This window comes from Leuciscus leuciscus (assembly GCF_965113295.1).
Source record: "Leuciscus leuciscus genome assembly, chromosome: 6".
NCBI classification, from domain to species: Eukaryota; Metazoa; Chordata; class Actinopteri; order Cypriniformes; family Leuciscidae; genus Leuciscus; species Leuciscus leuciscus.
Window position 1 is genome coordinate 19,172,059 of NC_138730.1, and position 20,701 is coordinate 19,192,759.

Sequence of the window (20,701 nt, forward strand, 5' to 3'; positions counted from 1 at the left end):
TGTGATAACTTTATAAGACTAAACTGTAGCCTGTGATGGCTATACATTGAGTCAATGGATGTGTTAATTCAACATGACATAATATACGTTTGGAGGGGTCATATCGCGAGGAATCTGTACAGCAGTGAAAGGGTGGCAAGAGTGACGTAGATCATGACCGCGTCCCCGGAGCAATCCACTACATACAGACAAGCGGATTGTCATCACTCCAACAACGTTAATAACTAAGCTACTAAAAGCAATAAAACGAAGTACACATGTTAGTTGTAAAGCATTCAGAATGATTTGTATGATATTTCTGTTAAGCTGTTGTTCAGCACTACAGAAGCGAGAAGCCCGTGAGGTCTGATCCCCCTCTTGTGTGTCAGTGGTTCAGTCCACTGGTAAAATTCCGAGAATTACAAGCTGCGTCTTCTCAGAAGAGTTCTTCCAAGAACTGTCTTCGCTGGACTCTTCCAAGAAAAACACACCAGGTGACTCTTTTCTATCTAGCAAAAGGTCTAGACTAAACAACGGACGCTCTAGTCTAGAGAAACGAGCTGTTTCTACAGTTAATTTTATATTGTTTTAAACCAGACTACTTTCTTGTATTTAGACGTGTCGAGTTAATTACGCAACTCCACTTTTGTCGGCCTAATTGCGTGAATAACTAATCTTATTCGTCTCATATGTCAGTTTCAATTTGTTACATTCAATTCAGTGATGTTAAGTAGAGTTAGGAAGCTCACTCGGGAGTGTGTAATAACGACAGGTTTACGCAACTTTATATGGGTGGGAAACTAAGTTTATTGCCTAGAGTAAGTTAACGTTAGACAGTCTGTGTGGTCGTAAAACAGTAGACGCGTATAGATCATACATGATCAATTATTTCATAATCACTGCATTTTTAGAATACATTTTTACAGGATTTCTCTGAATTTATCATTCGGCCATGCGCATGTGATTATGCTGGTGAACTCTCAAAATGATCCATTTAATGGAAAATGTTATAAATGATCAATGGTTAATAATTGTCAGCACGCGAACATAATTATTTTATGTTCTGTTACGATTGCGTCAGCATTCAAGCACATTAATGAGATTATTTACTGTATGTGTACTGTAATCTCTATTTCACCGAACATGCATGTGTCAAACCGAAACGCCTGGTGTTTACTCCAAACACCTGTAACAGAGTCCACTCATTTGACTTTAATTTTTTATACCGTTATAACATTTAATAAACCGTCAATATACCACAGGGTTTAATAAATATCAACATGCACCTTCGCTGTTCAACAAGTGTCAGTGACAGGAACAACTTCATGCTTGCATCATGCTGGTGTCTTAAATCATACAGCCTACTGCTCACTATATAGCATGTTTGTCGTAATACTAGTTTTCAGATGATGCTAAATTTCTGAAAATTATATAAAATGCTTAAAGACGTAGTTATGGAGATCCAGTGATATAAAAGCATGAATAATGCTGTTTAAGATGGTTTGCCCCTGTGATGCCCAAACATGCTGTCTAGGTAAGCAGCTCACTAGGATTTGTCTACACACTTTGCCATCGGTCTCTCAAGTGAAGTGCGTTTATCTAATATGAAAGTATGAATATAGTAGTTTCGGGAGTTTAAATATGTGAAATAATGTATAAGTGTCCTATTTTTCACTAAAGAACTAACTAAAATCAAATCAAATAAATTAACTCAAAGCAAATGATGACTACAGGGCCACAATCACAAAATGTTATATATTTCACAAAGTATTTTTAATACAAAATATGTTTAGGCTTAATATGAAAGTTGGTCATACCTTCAGTTTGCAACTGTAACTTTGTGGACATCTAGTGTTCATCTGACTAAACTGGCACGTCTTCAGTTTTGACATAGCTTATTAACATTCGATATAACATTACCACACTGACATTCAAATGTAAAAAATGTATGGTGTGATTTAGTTTAATTATTTTTAATATTTTTTTTTATTTTAGGTAGAGATATTCTTTTTTGCAAATGTTTTACTATATTTTGAACTATTTCTGTGCAGGTGAACAAAATGGCAAGTGCAGCAGACGGCTGCGTTAAATTCACTCGCCATGCCGGTGACGTGCTGTTCAACTTCAACCGGCTCCGGAGCAGAAACATCCTGACTGATGTCACCATTGTGGTCGGTGGGCAGCAGTTCCAGGCCCATAAGACCGTTCTGATGGCATGCAGGTCAGTGCTATGATTTGAAATAGCAAATATATGGCATGCACAGTAAAGTGACATCTGTATTCCTTCTTGTCTTTTCCCAGCGGCCTCTTCTACTCCATGTTTGCAGACACTCATAAGAGCAACTTGAGCTTCATAAGTTTAGATCCAAAGGTGGACCCCGATGGCTTCGCCATACTGCTGGAGTTCATGTATACGTCTTGCCTCACTCTTAAAGATAACTTCATTATTGCCACCCTCAACACAGCCACATACCTACAGATGGACCATGTGATGGACACATGCCAGAGGTACATAGACTCCAGGTGAGTGCTTACAACGTCACAAAAACATTCAAGCACAGACTAGAGAAGACAGTCTGTTCATAGGCATGTGATTTGTAACTGGACCAATGGTATAATGCTCATTTTTGTCTATTAAATTATTCTACTTAAAATTTGATTCATTAATTAATTAAAAAGCAGTTCACTTTATTATGATGAACTTTTTTTTTTATATATATCGAAATTCAAATTCTATTCGGACAGACAGACAGACAGACAGACAGACAGATAGATAGATAGATAGATAGATAGATAGATAGATAGATAGATAGATAGATAGATAGATAGAGATACAGGTAGACAGACATAGATAGATAGAGATTATTTACAGTTATGCCAATAAAGCAATTTTTTGGGTAGATAGATAGATAGATAGATAGATAGATAGATAGATAGATAGATAGATAGATAGATAGATAGATAGATAGATAGATAGATAGATAGATAGATAGATAGATAGAAATTGGACTTGTTGAAAATGGTATAAAAGTTTTGCAAACCAATATGAAAACAACACAAATACGAAGATCACTGAACTTGACACATATGTTTTAAACAAGAGTTCCTTTTTTTTTTTATCTTGGACTGAATCACTGACTCAAGTTCTACTGGTTTTCTCATAGGGGCTTGTGTGTGAAGCAGACCAGAGCAGAGATGCTGGTTAATCACGGCTGTTTAACTTCAGAAACTCCCTTCATCCTCCGAGATGCCCTGAACAGCCAATCCAGTGTGAACTTCAGCACTTACGGTCCTCCCAACCTGCACTACGCAGTCGGCACATCCACAGAAAGCCCGACTCGCTTCTACAGACATCTACCTCTCCCGCTGGAGACCTCCAACACCACGAACCCCCTCTGGCAGATCCCCAAGACCGGCGTAATAGCCCGTCAACAGCACTCCACCAGGACCCTGACTAATGCAGGAGAAGAGAGGAACCGTCCATCTGTGCTCTTTCGTTCAGCTCGAGCTGAAGCTGAGGGAGACCGGAAGGCAGAGGTGGAGAACAGCAGCGGTCCCGAGAGCCCTCTCAGATCAGACTGCCAACCCAACTCCCCTGCGGAGTCCAGCAGCTGCAGTCGAGGGGCGGCGTCCCCTCCCAGCTCCATCACTCACCCAAAGGCCCACAACTGGAAGAAGTACAAGTTCATCGTGCTGAACTCCACCGACGGAGCGGCTGACGGCAGCTCACTGACTCCGTCCCACGCAGTTGCAGAATCCACCAACAAGAACTTTGAGGAGCATCTCCTCACGGACAGAAGGTCAGTGTGGCGAAAGTCTTGGATGCCAGTGCAAGCATTAGCATCTGACGCAGTGTTTGTAAACGTGGTGTCATGTGTTTTCAGATCTGCAGATGATTGCATCAAAAAAGAGAAGCGTGGCTCTGCACTTCCCAACACTCTGACAGAGGAGAGCAGCTTGAGACCCACAGGACCAGGTGAATACACTTGTTTTATACATTTTGAAATGTTTCTGGGCATAAACAGCATTTATACATGTGTTGAAATTTGGGCTAAAAGATATTCATATTTTGGGAGCATGTGTCAGTCAGAATGGTCAGATTAAATACTTTTTTTTTCATCATCTAGGGTGGAATAGGAATTTTTTTTTTTTTGTTGAGGTTGTCATGTCAGATTTTACTTCTTCTGTGAGCCATATTTGGGGGGAGATAACTATTATAATGATAATCATTTATTAATATTTAGGAATAGTAAATTGTATGTGTAATGTAATATATTACCTAAATATTATTTACTGTTATTATTATTATTAACTATTTATAAATCTTTGGGCCCCAATCTGTTTCTGAGTATTATATATGTTATATGAAATGTTAATTGAAGTATTAAAATATTTTAGTAGTTAAGGATAATATTTATTATAGTGCTGTCAAATCGATTAATCGTGATTAATCGCATCGTATATATATATATATATATATATATATATATATATATATATATATATATATATGTGTAATAATATATATATGCACATATATTATATAAACAAAAGCTTTTATGTTAGATGCGATGTGACAGCACTAATTGATTCATATTTATGTATTTTATATATTAGTAATGTATATGCAATGTCCATTTAAATATTACAATTGTTAATAATAATAATAATATGCATTAATATTTAGCCATTACATTTTATGTTTGTTATATATATATATATTTGTGATTTAATACCTATTTCAATATTTTATATAGTTTTATAATAGTTTATATATAATCACATTTAGCAGCATATGCATGACTGTGAAAGATACAGCAGTACTGCAGCCAACTTCTTTTTCCCACAACGTCTGCTATTCTTAATTGTTGTGGATAAAAGTCTTTTGGCATCTTATTGACGCCTAGATCATTAGTATCATAACAGATGTAGATATGTATTGGATACTGAAGTCACAGTCTGAACAAACAGATCTGATTTCATAACTAAAAACCTGAAATGTGTGCAGTGTTCAAAGGCTTATAACTGTTTTGCTTGTCCTGGCAGAGAGGGACAGACTCTACTGTAGCGAGTGCGAGTCCAAGAGCGAGTCTGACGCAGAGAAGCCACAGTGGCTGCAGGACGGAAAGCCATACAAGTGTGACCGCTGCCAAGCCATGTTCCGCTATAAAGGAAACCTAGCCAGCCACAAGTCCGTCCACACAGGTAAACAAACAAAGAATATTCTTCAGCGACGCTCTCTAAAACCTGTTGCCGTTTGAACATTCTCCAAATGGTTTATAATTACAGGAGAGAAACCGTACCGCTGCAACGTATGTGGAGCTCAGTTCAACAGACCTGCCAATCTGAAGACACACTCACGGATCCACTCAGGGGAAAAACCATACAAATGTGAAACCTGCGGCTCTCGCTTTGTCCAGGTAAAAACAAACTCCCAGACCATTTCTGTAGAGAAACCTTCGTGTCAATCTGAGGCGCTTCATCTTCTTCTTCTTCTTTCTGGTTTCCCAGGTGGCTCATCTGAGGGCTCACGTACTGATCCACACTGGAGAGAAACCGTACCCATGTGACATCTGCGGCACGCGCTTCCGCCACCTGCAGACGCTGAAGAGCCACTTACGGATACACACGGGCGAGAAGCCTTATCATGTGAGCACTTTCTCATCAACAAACACTTCAAAGTTGATAAACACAGAGCAGAGTGGCTGCCAACTGAATATTAGCAGTACAGTTTGAAATGTCGCGTTTTATAGTATAGTTTGAAACTGTTAGTAGATGTGGCAATGTCTAATATTTTAGACATAACTGTAAAACTATTGAAGACGAAGAATGAGGGTTCCTGTGCATCTGACCTCAGGTGTTGTATTCTCAACGCTGTCAAAATAAAAGTCTGACACTTATCAGCCAAACAACACAAACTATGGAAGACCATTTCTGCCATGCTTTGGTAATATAGAAAATCTGACTTCAAAAGTCATAATCATGGCATATTAAGTATAAAGTTTTACTAGCGTTAGTTAATAAATAGTTAATCTTAGCATTCTAATTATTATTATATTTAGTCGAAATGATGAAATAGTCAAAATTATGACTTTGTCTTTCATATAAAGTATGTCACATAGTATGTCATAATTTCTACTTCTACAGCATTTATTAATCTTAGTTAAGGTTAATTTAAACATTTACTTATACATTATTAAAATAAAAAGTTTGTTAACATTAGTTAATGGAATTAACATGAACATTTGTATTAACTAACATTAACAAAGATTAATAAATGCTTAACAAATGTATTGCTCGTTGTTAGTTAATACATTAACTAATTTTAACAAATGAGACCTTATGGTTAAATGTTACCATTATAACTTATGTCATAATTATTATAATTTTTCTTATGTGGTGGAAATGGGCTTCCAATGTTAATGGCTGATGCCGATAATTAAAACATGCCAAATATTGGCCGAGGCGATATATATCGTTTGACCACTAGTTTCTTCAGGTCCTCATTGAATGTCAACTTAAAACCGAAGAAGCATTTAATGTCCTAATGAAATGGTCCTGGCTTCTGATTTCAGTGTGAGAACTGTGACCTGCACTTCCGTCACAAGAGTCAGCTGCGTCTGCATCTGCGGCAGAAGCACGGTGCCGTCACCAACACCAAGGTCCAGCACCGCAGAAGCAGAACAGACCTGCCCGTCGGCTCCCTCGTGACCTCTTGAAAAAACCTCAAACTGTTCTGAGACTCGACAAAAACCTTATCAAGTAAAGCTATGCTGAAGGAGATCGGATCCTTTACTGGTACTGCCACAAGAAAAGCTATCAGAAAATACAGATGCTGATACTGCATGGATCTTAGTGATGCCAATGTCCGTGTTCACTCGTATGGTGAAGTTACATATTATTTCTGAAATCTGAAGGGCACGTTCTGGGTCACACTTCATGATTTCAGCCGGGTCTCATGATGGTTTAGGATCTGAATAATTCTGTAAATACTGACTTCCAAGCATTGTACTTAAGTTCTTGTCAATACACGCTGCAAATTCTTAGTGTAAGAACATAATTTTAACTTTATTTATTTTTTTAAGAATGCTATTTCACTCCCTCTCCTGGCAAACTATGCACTGTATATAAAATATACAAGGGGAAGATTGGTACAAAAAGAATTATGCAATTGCAGTGTAAACGTTTTATCAATGTGGTACATTTAAAGAAGCTCTGTTTGTCTAACAATTATATTGTATTTACATGTGTTTGTACAGTTGTTTTGGTACTAGAGGGCAAAATGTCCTTGCAATTAAATATTTGATACCAAACAAATGAGTGCAAAGTTCGATTTGTATCCCCCCACCCCACATACACACACACATGCATACATATTTAAGAATCTTGCATATAGACACATTTTTTATAAGTCTAATGTTAATAATTATGTGCAGCTAAATGGACTCCGCAAAACCTGAATACTACAGATGCAGCTTGAAATGCTTTGCAGAAATTACATTTACATTTTTGTCCATGTATTTCATGCCACAAAATACCTACTTTTCAAGAGTTAATTTGTGTAGCCACTATATATATAAGTAGTTGACATGATAGTGTGATGTGATATGCTATATTTCATCTAAAACTCTTTTAAACTACATTTTCCAGTTCTTTTATTATTATTATTATACATGGGTTTTATGAGATAATAATTCGAAGACAACATGGACGATTTGGACTTATATTTACAATTCTATTTGTTGGCATTAGTATGAACTAACAATGAAAAAGTTAATTTCAACATTTGCTAATACATTATTAAAACAAAAGTTATTTCTGTTAATATTATTTAATGGACTTGAGCTAACATGAACTAAAAAATGAACAGTTGCATTTTTATCAACTAACACTAACAAAGATTAATAAATACTCTAATAAATCTATTGCATTCTTTTAGTTAATGCATTAACCAACTTTAACTAATGGAACCCAGTAATCCATAGTATTTCCACATTGTTTAACACTAGATGGCATTGTCAGGCTGATTCATTCACCAACAAAAGTACTGAGATCAGTATTATTTACAAAGCTCTTATGAAGCTCACCTAGTCCTCCCACAAATGAAAAACAATGTGTATGAACGTAGATTTGTCCAAAGGACCACTATTGTTGTGCTGGACGTTCACAGCCTCGGGTTGATCTAGAAAGACTTGATTTGCTTCAGTTTTACAACTTTATACTTTCAGTTCATATAAAGGGCCATTATTTTCATACATGCTTTTGTAGTTAAGAATCTGTTTTCCTCTTTTCTATTATAATTGTGTGAAATAATAGGAATTCATAAACTGTTATCCTGTTTAAAGTCTTTACTGAAAATAACCTGAGATAAACAACATTATAGCTATAAGATCATTAACAGAAAATGGTGTCAGTGCTGCGCTGACAGTGTGTATTTGAGAGGTCTGACTCTATTTTGTGTGTAATCCAAATTAACTTTTAAAAACTTAAATTCCATTTTCAAATATATTTATCAGAATACCAGCCTTATTGATATTACAGTTTAAAGGTGTGTACAGAAAACAAAATGTACCTTTAATTAAAATTAATATGATTCCATTATGTTTTTCAATGTAGGCCTATATTTCTGAAAAAAATTCAGAATTTCTTTGCACCTCACTCTCTGTTCAACCATATAATGCTGTGATATTTCCCACTTTAAAATGATTGGTTTCATCTTTGTGATAACAGAATTTTCTTAATAGACGAATAATCATCAGTATTTCCTTATATACACATTTATAGCCTATATCAACATGGTCAAGTTCATACACAAAAAAAGAGATAACAATGAACAATGAACTTTGAAAAGAAAACTTTTAGTAATATTGCGAAATATTAGAGCTTAAATAACTGTTTTCTATCTTAATATATATTTACAATGTAATTTATTGCTGTGATTGGAATTTCTGCATCTTTACTCCAGTCTTCAGTGCCTCATGATCCTTCAGAAATCATTCTAATATGATTTGATGCTCAAGAAACATTCATTATTATTATCAATATTAAAAACTGCTTACTAGGATTTTTTTTTTAGGATTCAATTATTTAATTTCTTTCAAAAACACTGACTTCCTACTTTTTAACAGTAGTATACGTTTATAATAAAAGTATTACAACGTTATGAATTAAAAATGTATTGCGACATTGTAAAAATAATGTAGAGCTTATATAGTTATTAGGAATGAACAAACTTAAAGAAATAGTTTAAACTTTAAAAGGTACACTAACGTCCCTCTAGCAGTAAAATAACAAAACTACGTATTTTGTGGAAGAACATTATTTTAGTTGTGCTTCGACTGTGGATGAAAATGACCCATCACAATATATATTATAATAATGCTTTACCATGAACTCTGTTTGAGAGCTACATAATGTTCAATAAAATACCTACTCACCTGTTGAGTATTAAAAGTGCCATCTCCGTGTTTACAACATTTCAAATCCCTTGTTCTCGCCATCTCCGAAAAGCCAAGCCATTTTGTTGCATTCTCCTTTTGCCAGCAATTTCGCGGGTTTTTTTTAACGGGTGATTCCCCGGAGGTTGGAGATTTAGCTGCTCCATAATATTATGTCAAACTTTCTCGCTCGTTGTGACAACTAACCTATTCCACTCCCACACCAAACACGTCAAAGTAGCCAGACAAACTTTTCTATATTTACAGATTTACATTTACATTTACATTTACATTTAGTCATTTAGCAGACGCCCTTATCCAAAGCGACTTACAAATTAGGACTAAGTTCAGCGAGTCATCATAAAGAGGCAAAAGCAACAACAACGCAGGAAGTGCTCAAAATACGAAGTTCAGGTATTATTCAGAGTAGCATAAGCCTGATAAGTGATGTTTCAAAGGGAAAGGAATTTTTTTTTTTTTTTTTTTTTCTATAAGGTTAAGTGCTCACGGAAGAGATTGGTTTTCAGCTGTTTTTTGAATGTTGTCAGGGATTCTGCATTCCGGATGAGGGTGGGGAGAGCGTTCCACCAGCATGGAACTGTAAATGAGAATGTTCTGGAAAGTGATTTTGTGGCTTTCTGTGATGGAACCACGAGACGTCGCTCGTTGACCGATCGTAGGTGTCTGGTAGGGATGTAGACTCGTAGGAGTGAGTGAAAGTAGGAGGGAGCTGAGCCTGTGATAGTTCTGTAAGCAAGCGTCAGTGCCTTGATGCGAGCAGCTAGAGGTAGCCAGTGCAGAGAGATGAACAGAGGAGTGACGTGGGCCCTCTTGGGCTCGTTGAAGACAAGACGAGCTGCAGCATTCTGGATCATCTGTAGGGGTTTGGTCGCACATGCTGGGAGTCCAGCCAGAAGGGCATTGCAGTAGTCAAGCCTAGAGATGACCAGGGCCTGGACGATAAGTTGTGTTGCATGCTCAGTTAGGAAAGGCCTGATCTTCCTGATGTTGTGCAGTGCAAACCTGCATGATCGAGCTGTCTTTGAAATGTGATCTGTGAAGGTCAGCTGGTCATCAAACGTTACTCCAAGATTTCTGACCGATCTTGATGGGGTGATTAATGATGACTCTAGCTGGATGGTGAAGTCGTGCTGTAGAGACGGATTGGCAGGGAGGACGAGAAGCTCAGTCTTTGCCAGGTTGAGCTGCAGGTGGTGTTCCTTCATCCATGTGGAGATGTCCGCCAGACAGCTTGAGACCCGTGCAGCTACTGTGGGATCATCTGGTTGAAAGGAGAGGAAGAGCTGTGTGTCATCAGCATAGCAGTGGTAGGAAAAACCGTGTGCCTGTATGATGTGTCCCAGTGATGTGGTGTAGATGGAGAAGAGGAGGGGACCAAGAACTGAACCCTGGGGAACCCCTGTGGTCAGCTGATGTGCTCTGGATACCTCGCCTCTCCATGCGACCTTGAAGGACCTACCTGTGAGATAGGACTCAAACCAGTGGAGTGAAGTTCCTGTGATGCCCAGTGATGAGAGGGTGGACAGAAGGATCTGATGATTCACCGTGTCGAAGGCAGCAGACAGATCCAGGAGAATGAGGACTGAAGATTTGGAAGCAGCTTTTGCGATCCGTAGGGCTTCTGTGACTGACAGTAATGCAGTCTCAGTTGAATGTCCTTTCTTGAAGCCAGATTGGTTGACATCCAGCTGGTTGTTTAGAGACAAGAAGGATGTTAGTTGGTTGAAGACAGCTCTTTCAAGTGTCTTCGCAATGAATGGTAGGAGAGAGATAGGTCTGTAATTCTCTACCAAGTGTTTAGCGTTGGTTTTTTTGAGCAGTGGAGTAACCCGAGCCTGCTTGAATGCTGTAGGGAAGGTGCCAGTGTGGAGGGATGAGTTGATGATGTGTGTGAGTGATGGTAGAAGTGTGGGAGAGATGGCTTGTAGAAGGTGTGAGGGGATGGGGTCAAGCGTGCAGGTGGTAGGGTGACTGGAGAGGAGAAGTGTAGATACTTCTTCCTCGGTTAGCGAAGAAAAGGAGGACAGAGGGGTATTGGCTGTGGAAGGGGTCGGTCTGGGTTCCTGTGTGTGTGGAGCTGAGAACTGACTGCTGATAGCTGTTGTTTTGTTGGTGAAGAAGGTCGCAAAATCGTCAGATTTGAAGATTTGACGAGATATGAAAAGGCGTGACGTATGTACACAATTCCCCGCGAAAACCATCCCGACAGTGCTAATATTTAACCACTTATAAAAGGCTTACCATAGTGAATCGGGGTAAAACAAAAAAGACTGTTTGAAAGAAAAATCGAAGACGTTCTCATTATTTGAATTCTGATAATTGTTAACAAAAAAGTTACAGTGTAAGAATCAGTCATTACAAAATACACAAAGAACAGTTTCCTGGAGAAAAAAAAAAGTGTTTTTGAAAGAGACACTAATGCTGGTTCTTTTCTTTTTTTACATTTTCAGTTTATTTCATGTGAACAAAAATTGTAATGATGCATAGCCTATAATCACCTGCCATGTGAAGCTAGCATTTACCTCAGGAAGGCTTTTGTTCTTCTCCTTTAGTGCAGAACTTTAAAATATTGAGGTAAGAATCTTACAAAACTCAAATTAAGCAGTCGACTGGAAGAGTCAGAAGACATGAACATTTATTTTTCTTCAGCGGGTTCTGTCATCCTTGATACTTACTGTTTTATATTATTTACGGACTCAATCTGAACACAGATTGAACCGTCACATCAATATGACAAATTCAGTTTATTCACGAACTACCCCAAAGGCGCTGAGACAATCAAATAAACACATCAAATAAGCCCCCCATTCCCCACATCTTAAAATCTACTGCCTGAGCAAAGATGGCACGTGTTTGGAATACAGCCGCCACAATATGATAAAAGAAAATGTACAGCTAAAACTGAATTCTCAATTCTTGGGTAGCCAGCAATAGGTCCTCAGAACCTGCTGTGGATTACTATGCAAAACAATGAGAAAAATGTCACCAAATATAACAAAAACAGGTCTGGAAATCTACTAAAATACCCTTACTTCCTGTTGGTCATTTATAATTGCTCATTTGTTTTGGAGAATGAAATGGTTAAGTGCAGAAGCATTTTCCAATCTATCCTTGGCTTATTTCTAAATGTGTTTTATACACTGAATGATAGACATTTCTAAGCATATCTCTCACATATAATAAGGAAGATAATCTTCAAGTTAAGAGCAGATGCGTGCATGTTTTGTTCCTATAGAAGCGCCCTGAGCGTTATTGCTCAAGCTTGCTTGATTTTCTACTGAAAATTTGGTTCCTCTTCAGTGTAATATTGAGCAAGTACACAAGTGTTTTTCTTTCAGACTTACAAACATGGATATAAGCACACTCTCTTACGTCTAAAAAAAAAAAAAAACTCCTATTTTACTGTAGAATGAGTAAAAACGTATATATCGATACATGGAGAAGGCTAGCACTGCCGACTTCAATAAACAGACACCTTCATTTTCAAGAATTTGGATTTTGCTGTGAACATGTTTAGCCTTCTTTATCCAGAATGTTCTTCACATCTGCAAACACCTGAAAGAAGAGTTAAAAGGAAGCAAAATGAAACTCAAAAAGATCGAAGGATGTGTTTTATTTCCACATTTACCTCTACAGCAGCACTATGGCACAGTGAAAACAGAAGTTATATATTGTAATTATTGCCTTTTTTATTATACCGTCATGGTTTTTCAAATATTCCCTTTCATACACTGTAATATAGCTTTTTGTGAATGTAAAAGGTCTGCAAAGTTTTAAAGATCAAAGCGGAAGACAAATAAAGTTATTGTCTCCTAAAAGAAAGAATCGATTCTGAATCACTTCCTGTTACAAACCTACGTAACAATGTAACAAATTTGCATAATGCCAGTCTATGGTCTTCATTGGCTGCCCGCAATAATAGAGAGGTAATAGGTGTTTTGTTTCCGAAAGCTCTGTAGGCGGTAGACCAATCACAATGACTTCTCATAATATACATTGCACATCACATTTTTCAATCATTCTCAAATCAATGATTCTCTAAATCCCTCCTTTCTGCGAGTCTGCTGTGCTCTGATTGGCCAGATGACCCAGTCTGTGATTGGTCTCCCGCTTACAGCGCACATTGGAAACAACACTTATTAGTAATTACCATTAACTTCAGCTCAGTCCGGATGATTCCTCAGTCCTCAGTGACTGTACACAGTAAAGACGGTAAAGATGGCGTCGATTTTACAATATTAATCTGAGCGCAAGTCCGATGATGAAACATTGGAAGAAATAGTTATTCAACCCGAACCTCCATCACAAAGACGACTTGAGCAGGACGTTTCTCAGTGATACGCTACTCAGTTTGACGTACATTATGAGATGTTTCAACTGCAATTCCTCACCATCATCATTAACAAGAGCATGTCCATCAACATGTGTATGTATGATGTGTATATATATAATTTATTGCAGTGCACATGCGAAAACTATTAACTGTATCAATAACAGTTATCCTATATAAACTATATCAATAACAATACATTCGCCCAGCACTAACGTGAATGACTGATGTAACATTAAAGTTTGCAAAACAAATCTTGCTCCATCCTTTATTTTTACTCATAGTAGTAAGAACGACAGACAATCTGCATAAATAGACACAGTTTTAGGTAATAGTGGCCCACAGCTGATTTCAGTTAGACATTAATACATGAGTTACATGAGTAAACATACACAATATAAAACACAAAACTACTTATTTTAAAGCAACACTATGGAACTTTTCCTCTTCGGTCCCCCTACAGGTTGGAAGCGGAATTGTCCATTACCGCTGTCCTAAATAATTTAGCCTACCGCTGTCTACTGTCGCACGCACGCTCACTGTTTATCCAGCACCGGCTTTGCAATGAACGATGTCCAAAGACAAGGAAGAGGATGATGCATGATTTTATGAAAGTATGATGTATTGCGACATCAGAAACGAAGAAAAACGAAATAATGACTATTGTAACGCTTGCCGTAAAGCTAGTCAAATTTGTAGTTTTCTTATGTCTCATTAGAACTACAGAAACGCGACCCGATCTGGCAATCTTACATTGTGTGGTTATAGCAGATAAAGGACCGCAAAGCGGAGGCATAAGTGCCTTTCACCCTGTTACGACTTGATGAACCAATGAAACGATTTTGGAAACATTATTTTAAGGTAAAAAAATGTTACATAGTGTTTTTTTAAACCCCGGCAGATAATATATACATCAATAATAATTCATACTCACAGGTTGTTCGCGGCCGGGCAGACAACGTACAACATAGGTGGGCAATGTCTTATCTATTAATGTAGAAGTGTCACGCAGTGAGATTCCAATTAAAAACGACTCGTTAAGGCGGTTCTGAGTTGATTCTTTCTTTTGGGAGACAATAACTTTATTTATTGTGCAATTCCGACTTTACAACTTTGGAGAGCATTAACATTCACAAAGAGCTTTATCACACACTGCATGAAAGGGAATTTTCGAAAAAATCATAATAGGGGGCACTTTAATAAAGAATATAAAATAACTTGTATTTGATTTACCTTTAACGCAAAACTCCCCCTAAAAATTCAGGCTCAAAGAAAAGAAAAAAAGATCAGTCATACCTCATCCACTGACTGGGAGGCATCAATCGTGCGCACCTTCCCTTGCTTCTCGTACTGCTCTATAATGGGCCGTGTGGACTGGAGGTACGTCTGGATCCTGACAATTAAACAAGAATTCTTAGGAAAAGTTAAAGCAAATGAAAAGCATAACCCAAAGTCACTGTAAACAGGGAAACATTAGCCCTCCATTACCATATAATGCCAATATAACTATGGTGAGAGCCACATTTTACAAACACAATGCTAATTTGTCAATAAATTTGATATTTATTACTGTTTTATAGAGAGGAAGTACCTCTTCTCTAGACTTTCTCTGTTATCATCAGTGCGTCCGCTGCTCTTCCCCCGCTCTAAACATCTATCGATGCACACCTGAAATACACAACCAGCTGAAATGACATTGGTAGAACAATAAATAAATCAAAAACACCCTCAAAACATGCGTTACTCCTCACCTCATTACCGCAGTCAAAGAAAAGAACAAACTTGACATCTGCCTTCCCGTCCATGGCAGTGGTCCACCCCTGTAGGTTGTCTTGGTTACGTGGAAAACCGTCAATAAGAAAGCGAAACTTCTTCTCATCAACTTTCATAGTCTGTTCCATTGCCTGCCAAATACAAATATTTACAAAAAAAAAAGGGAAACACTTTATTTGTGTCCTTGTTACATGTCCTTACTGTAGTAATAACAGTAAATTACGCATAATCACGTGCACCTAACCCTAAACCAAACCCGCTAGCACTTTATTTTACAGTCCTGTTCCGCATGTACATACTAAGTACTTATTATACCAATTACAATAACTGGGTTATAACTAGGTAATAGTCCTGAACCTGCCCCTAAACCTTTACCTTATATTACCAGTACCACTACACGTACTGTAAAATAAAGTGCAACCCCAAACCCTACAGCTAACTCTAATCCTATAGTAAGTACATTTAGTTAATTAATATTTCTCAATACTTAAATGTGTAATTACACTGTAACATGGACACCTTTAAAGGACAAGTTCGGTATTTTACACTTAAAGCCCTGTTTACAGATCGTATCTGATGAAATAGAACGGTTAAGATTAAAATTTGGACACATGCTCCTGTCCCGAGAATTTTAGGTTTATTTCGCTTTTGTGGACCTATTTTGCCAAACGCGTCACACCCGTGATTCTTCCGTTGAGAGCTTGAATAATAGACACTCCAGCCCAGTTGGTGGCGATAATGCACCTTTGCCAATTGCAAGCAAACCACGGGCATTTCATTGAATACACAGAAGAAGAAGCGGCGGAGTAATACCGTAAAGGTGCTGCGGTCTCACAGAACGTCGGGGTGGGCAACTTCGGTCCTGGAGGGCCACTGTCCTACAGAGTTTAGCTCCAACCCTGAAAAAAATCACCTGCCTGTAATTTTCTAGTAATCCTGAGGACCTTGATTAGCTTGTTCAGGTGTGTTTGATTAGGGTTGAAGCTAAACTCTGTAGGACAGTGGCCCTCCAGGACCGGAGTTGAATGGAGTTGGACAAAAACTACGATAAAACCTGTTGGAATGCATCTTTTTCAGCGATTTTTGAGGGAATATATCAGTGAACACCCCTGACCACTCGGTGAGTTTCACGTCTTTGTAAACGAAAGTTTAATGTGTTTTTAGGTCGGAATCTTCCAGTGCATATAGACAACCATTGTGGGGGTGGGGGGGGGGAAGCGAAATAAACCTAAAATTCTCGGGACAGCAGCATGTGTCCAAATTTTAATCTTAACCGTTCTATTTCATCAGATACGATCTGTAAACAGGGCTTTAAGTGTAAAATACCGAACTTGTCCTTTAAAATAAAGTGTAACCAAAAACTGAAAAAAGACAAATATCTGAAAATATGAATTTTTTAGGTAAGATGATTGTCTAATCTGCAACTCAACTCACAAAAGGCGAGTCAGAATTAGAACTTTGCTATAAAGAGGCTTGGCCGTTTTGTAATGGAGTTATGATTTATGCCTATTATGAGACAAGCCTGCGCATTTACGCCTATAATGAACCGCTCTTTGAACTCTCCTCCACTGATAAGTTAAACTGCACACATTTGTGATCAAGTTCACTCTCAGTAATATTTCTCAATGTCAACTGCTAATGTTCCAGCTCCCTTCTACAATCGCCCTGACTGGACAGGATAGGCTTGTAAAACTGGACAGACAAGTGTAACCAGTAACCACCTTTTTCAGTAAGTTGATGGTGATTTCAACAGGAACGATCTTGCCCTCTTTGATGTAGCTGTCAATGAGCTGACCGAACTCTGAGCCCGTGCGGCTGCGCTCCTCTCTCAGGAGGTCTCCGGCAGACAGGTGAGTGTAGCTGTAGTTCTGAGCGCAGCGGGTTACACAAAAACATCACACGTTAGGAACCTTCAATGCAGCACATTATAGTTAATGCAACCCAGAAGATTAGAAGCTTTTTATCATGGATAATGACAGCTTGTCATCTATATGAATGGAGAGAGAAAACGTGGGCTTGGTAAGCGAACAGGCCAGGCTTTGTAAGCAAAAGCAGCCCTGATATTCCACAACTTCAATCATGAGACACAAAGTGTGTCCAAACGTTCGGCTGGTATATGTGTAGACATCATAAGCATACAAAAGACTCATTTAAGAACCTGGTTTAGATGCCATATGGCTCACAGAAGGGGTTTTTAATAGCACTCGATGCAGACACTCAATATCTTTCAAAATGAGAACAGAGGTCGGATTTTTCAATATCTGCTTTGCAAGAACTGCAGCCTTAATGTGGTTATAGAAAATGAGTAGTTGACATGAAATGCTGTGGCATGAAGTGTTATTCTCCATCTTAAGCCATTTTGACCCTCTGGTGCTCTTCGGTCATTTCTGACTGAAAATCGGAATGGAACGAAACTTGGTAAAGGTTTCGGTACTTGCTATGTGAACAAAAAAATAAATAAATCATGGACATGAACATGATTCGAAAAGGTTAAATGGTCCTGACAAAAATAATCACATTTGTACTGATGGCAGGCAAAAATTACCGCATTGGAAACGAACAGGAAAATTAATTTCATCTAGTGATAACTTTTGGTACTCCAGCCAAACAAAATCTTACTGAAAGCCCATTTTTTGAGAACTAAACCTCAAATTTGGAACACAATTTGTTAAGATTTATGGGTTCGATTATATATATATATATTTTTTTAGAGTAAAACATGTTTTTGAAAATATGCATTTCATATAAAAACTGAAAATAGCATTTCTGTGCATTTTTCATAACAATACACATAAAATTCTGTAACTTTTTTAAACTTACATTTCTTAAACTTTTTTCACTTCAGCAATAATCTGCCAAGTGTCGTCTTTGAAAAGAGATCAAATGCTCTAAAAGCATTCAAGATTTACGAGTTTAAGTTGGAGATTACATTTTCAGGTCTATGCTCAAAAAGTGAATAAATGGATTATGACTACAGCATTAATATAATTTAGTACCATAAAATCACCTAAAAATACAAAATATTAAATAAAAAAACTTTATCAAACTAAAATATGGTACATTCATTCCATTGAAAAAAATAAATGTTTTGACCGCCACATGAAGAGCACCAGATGGTTAAACAATTATAAAAAAATAAATTAAAAAAAGGTGATTACGAAATTCCAGTTACTGTAAATACAATATACACTTTCCTAATTATATATATATATATATATATACAGTATATAGAACATTACCGTTCATGAACTTATTATACGTCAACTACCCAAGATATAAAACGATGTTTTCAAAGTGTAACTGGTTATATTATCCAAGTAGTAAAATAAAAAAAAGGTTGCCAGAGCAGGCTATAATATTTTTTTTTTTTTTTTTTATCTTGCTTCACTTGTGTGTCAGTATATTTTACATTAACATATTTTTTATAATAGGCAGAAACATTGGAAGCAACTGCTATGAGTGGTTTGACAAACTTTGAGCTTTAATGAAGGTCAAGTGTCTGCATATATATATGTGTGTGTATGTATGTATGTGTGTGTGTGTGTGTGTGTGTGTGTGTGTGTGTGTGTGTGTGTGTGTGTGTGTGTGTGTGTGTGTGTGTGTGTGTGTGTGTGTGTGTGTGTGTATGTATGTATGTATGTATGTATGTATGTATGTATGTATGTGTGTGTGTGTGTGTGTGTGTGTGTATATATATATGTGTGTGTGTGTGTGTGTGTGTGTGCGTGTGTGTGTCACAATACAATAAATAATTTACAGCCATGGCAGATTTACGTTTTATGGATGTGAGCCACATGTGCCCTTCTACCCAAATCATGACAGCACTGCACATACAGCAGGGTGTGGGATCTGTTTGAACAGAGGTCCTGTTCATAACCAGGATATATAAACATATGTATCTGGAAACACTCCAGGAAATTACAACTCACATAGATTAATACAGAGAGAGAGAATTATCGTTCCATCAAAGTAATTATGCTATCATGTATGATGGACTAAAGTGGTACTGTAAATGGGACCAAATAGCATTGGAAATTAGCATTTTCCTTATGAAATGTCTTAGAGGACACGCGGAAATGAACAATTCATGTAAGGTGCAGCTAACCTGAACACATCAACACACTACAAGCCCCATAAAGCCTCGTTGCCTCATATACAGCTCTTGAATAATTCTTCCCAGCTAATATGATAAATGCCGTAATGCGCTGCATCTCTCTTACCTCCACGATTCTCGCGCATTGTGTCCCTTTCCCAGCGCCAGGCCCGCCCAAAACAAACACAACCTGCGGCTTCATCATTACACTAATCCTGTGCACAACGTGTGGAAGCTTCCCCGATAGCCTGTGCAGCAAGCCCACAATCATAAACCGTACTGATAAGCGACAGTTGCACTCAATGAATGACCATCGACCCCTGGGAGTCGGGTACAGAGCTGGTTGAAGGACCGGTTAATGCGTGTCAAGGAAGTGCGCCGGGCAGATTCCACTTCCGCCGTACACGTGTCAGACCAATCAGAGAGCAGACGAGTCACATACGTCACTTAAACGACGCCCATAGCTCTGAAAGCTCTCCAGAACGCGCACCCCTCCTTCGCCCGGGGTTCGCGCACCAGCATCAGCACCAGGGTTGCCATGTCTGCTTGTTATAGCTTGAGCGGCACCGTGTTTGTTTTTATTAAGAGTGACCAATAGCCTACACTTGGTCATTTACTGTTTTCGCCTTTTCTAAGAAAAAGGTTGTCTAGACACTACAGAACGTAATGTTATTAAATCCTAAGAAAGAAAAAAAAATTTAGGCCTATTGGCACTCACGTGTAAAGCAACATTTATTATTATTATTATTATTATTATTATTATTATTATTACTTTTTATTTTACTATTTACATCTTTGGCTATATAAAAAAAAAATATATATATATATATATATAGCCTATATATATATATTTAGTATTGTTTTGCCTGTGTTAAAGGCCCGCTGAAAATGCCTTGATGAAACGCACAGTATTCAATGTGTTGATGTAATTTCCACTGAAACAGGAAGACAGGGCGGGGCATATCAAACAGCTCCTCCCCTTTTTAAAAATTGCCATTATGGTTTCTCACAGCTCAGCAAAGATGAAGTTTCGTCTTAATCTCTAACCGTTTCTCCTCCTAATCTCCT

General features: G+C 37.8%; 2 protein-coding genes across 3 annotated transcripts; one reads left to right on the top strand and one right to left on the bottom strand.

The window, feature by feature from the left end:
* Window positions 1-323: 323 nt before the first annotated feature.
* On the top strand, window positions 324-7,904 carry bcl6ab (BCL6A transcription repressor b). 2 transcript variants are annotated; one of them, XM_082172461.1, is made up of 9 exons: window positions 324-473; window positions 2,031-2,200; window positions 2,281-2,502; window positions 3,144-3,779; window positions 3,864-3,955; window positions 5,026-5,184; window positions 5,269-5,399; window positions 5,491-5,628; window positions 6,555-7,904. In XM_082172461.1, exons 2-9 carry the CDS (start codon window positions 2,040-2,042, stop codon window positions 6,696-6,698), a joined length of 1,683 nt encoding a protein of 560 aa, XP_082028587.1. In that variant the 5' UTR covers window positions 324-473; window positions 2,031-2,039; the 3' UTR covers window positions 6,699-7,904. The 2 variants fall into 2 exon arrangements, with proteins under 2 accessions (XP_082028587.1, XP_082028586.1); XM_082172460.1 differs by lacking the exon at window positions 324-473 and adding an exon at window positions 484-1,513.
* Window positions 7,905-11,862: 3,958 nt separating this feature from the next.
* On the bottom strand, window positions 11,863-20,013 carry cmpk (cytidylate kinase). The gene is made up of 6 exons (XM_082173841.1): window positions 19,761-20,013; window positions 17,262-17,408; window positions 15,519-15,671; window positions 15,359-15,435; window positions 15,064-15,160; window positions 11,863-12,992 (listed from the first exon to the last, which is right to left on the bottom strand). The coding sequence occupies exons 1-6, from the start codon at window positions 19,902-19,904 to the stop codon at window positions 12,951-12,953; spliced, it is 660 nt and encodes a 219-aa protein (XP_082029967.1). The 5' UTR covers window positions 19,905-20,013; the 3' UTR covers window positions 11,863-12,950.
* Between the last annotated feature and the right edge of the window lie 688 nt (window positions 20,014-20,701).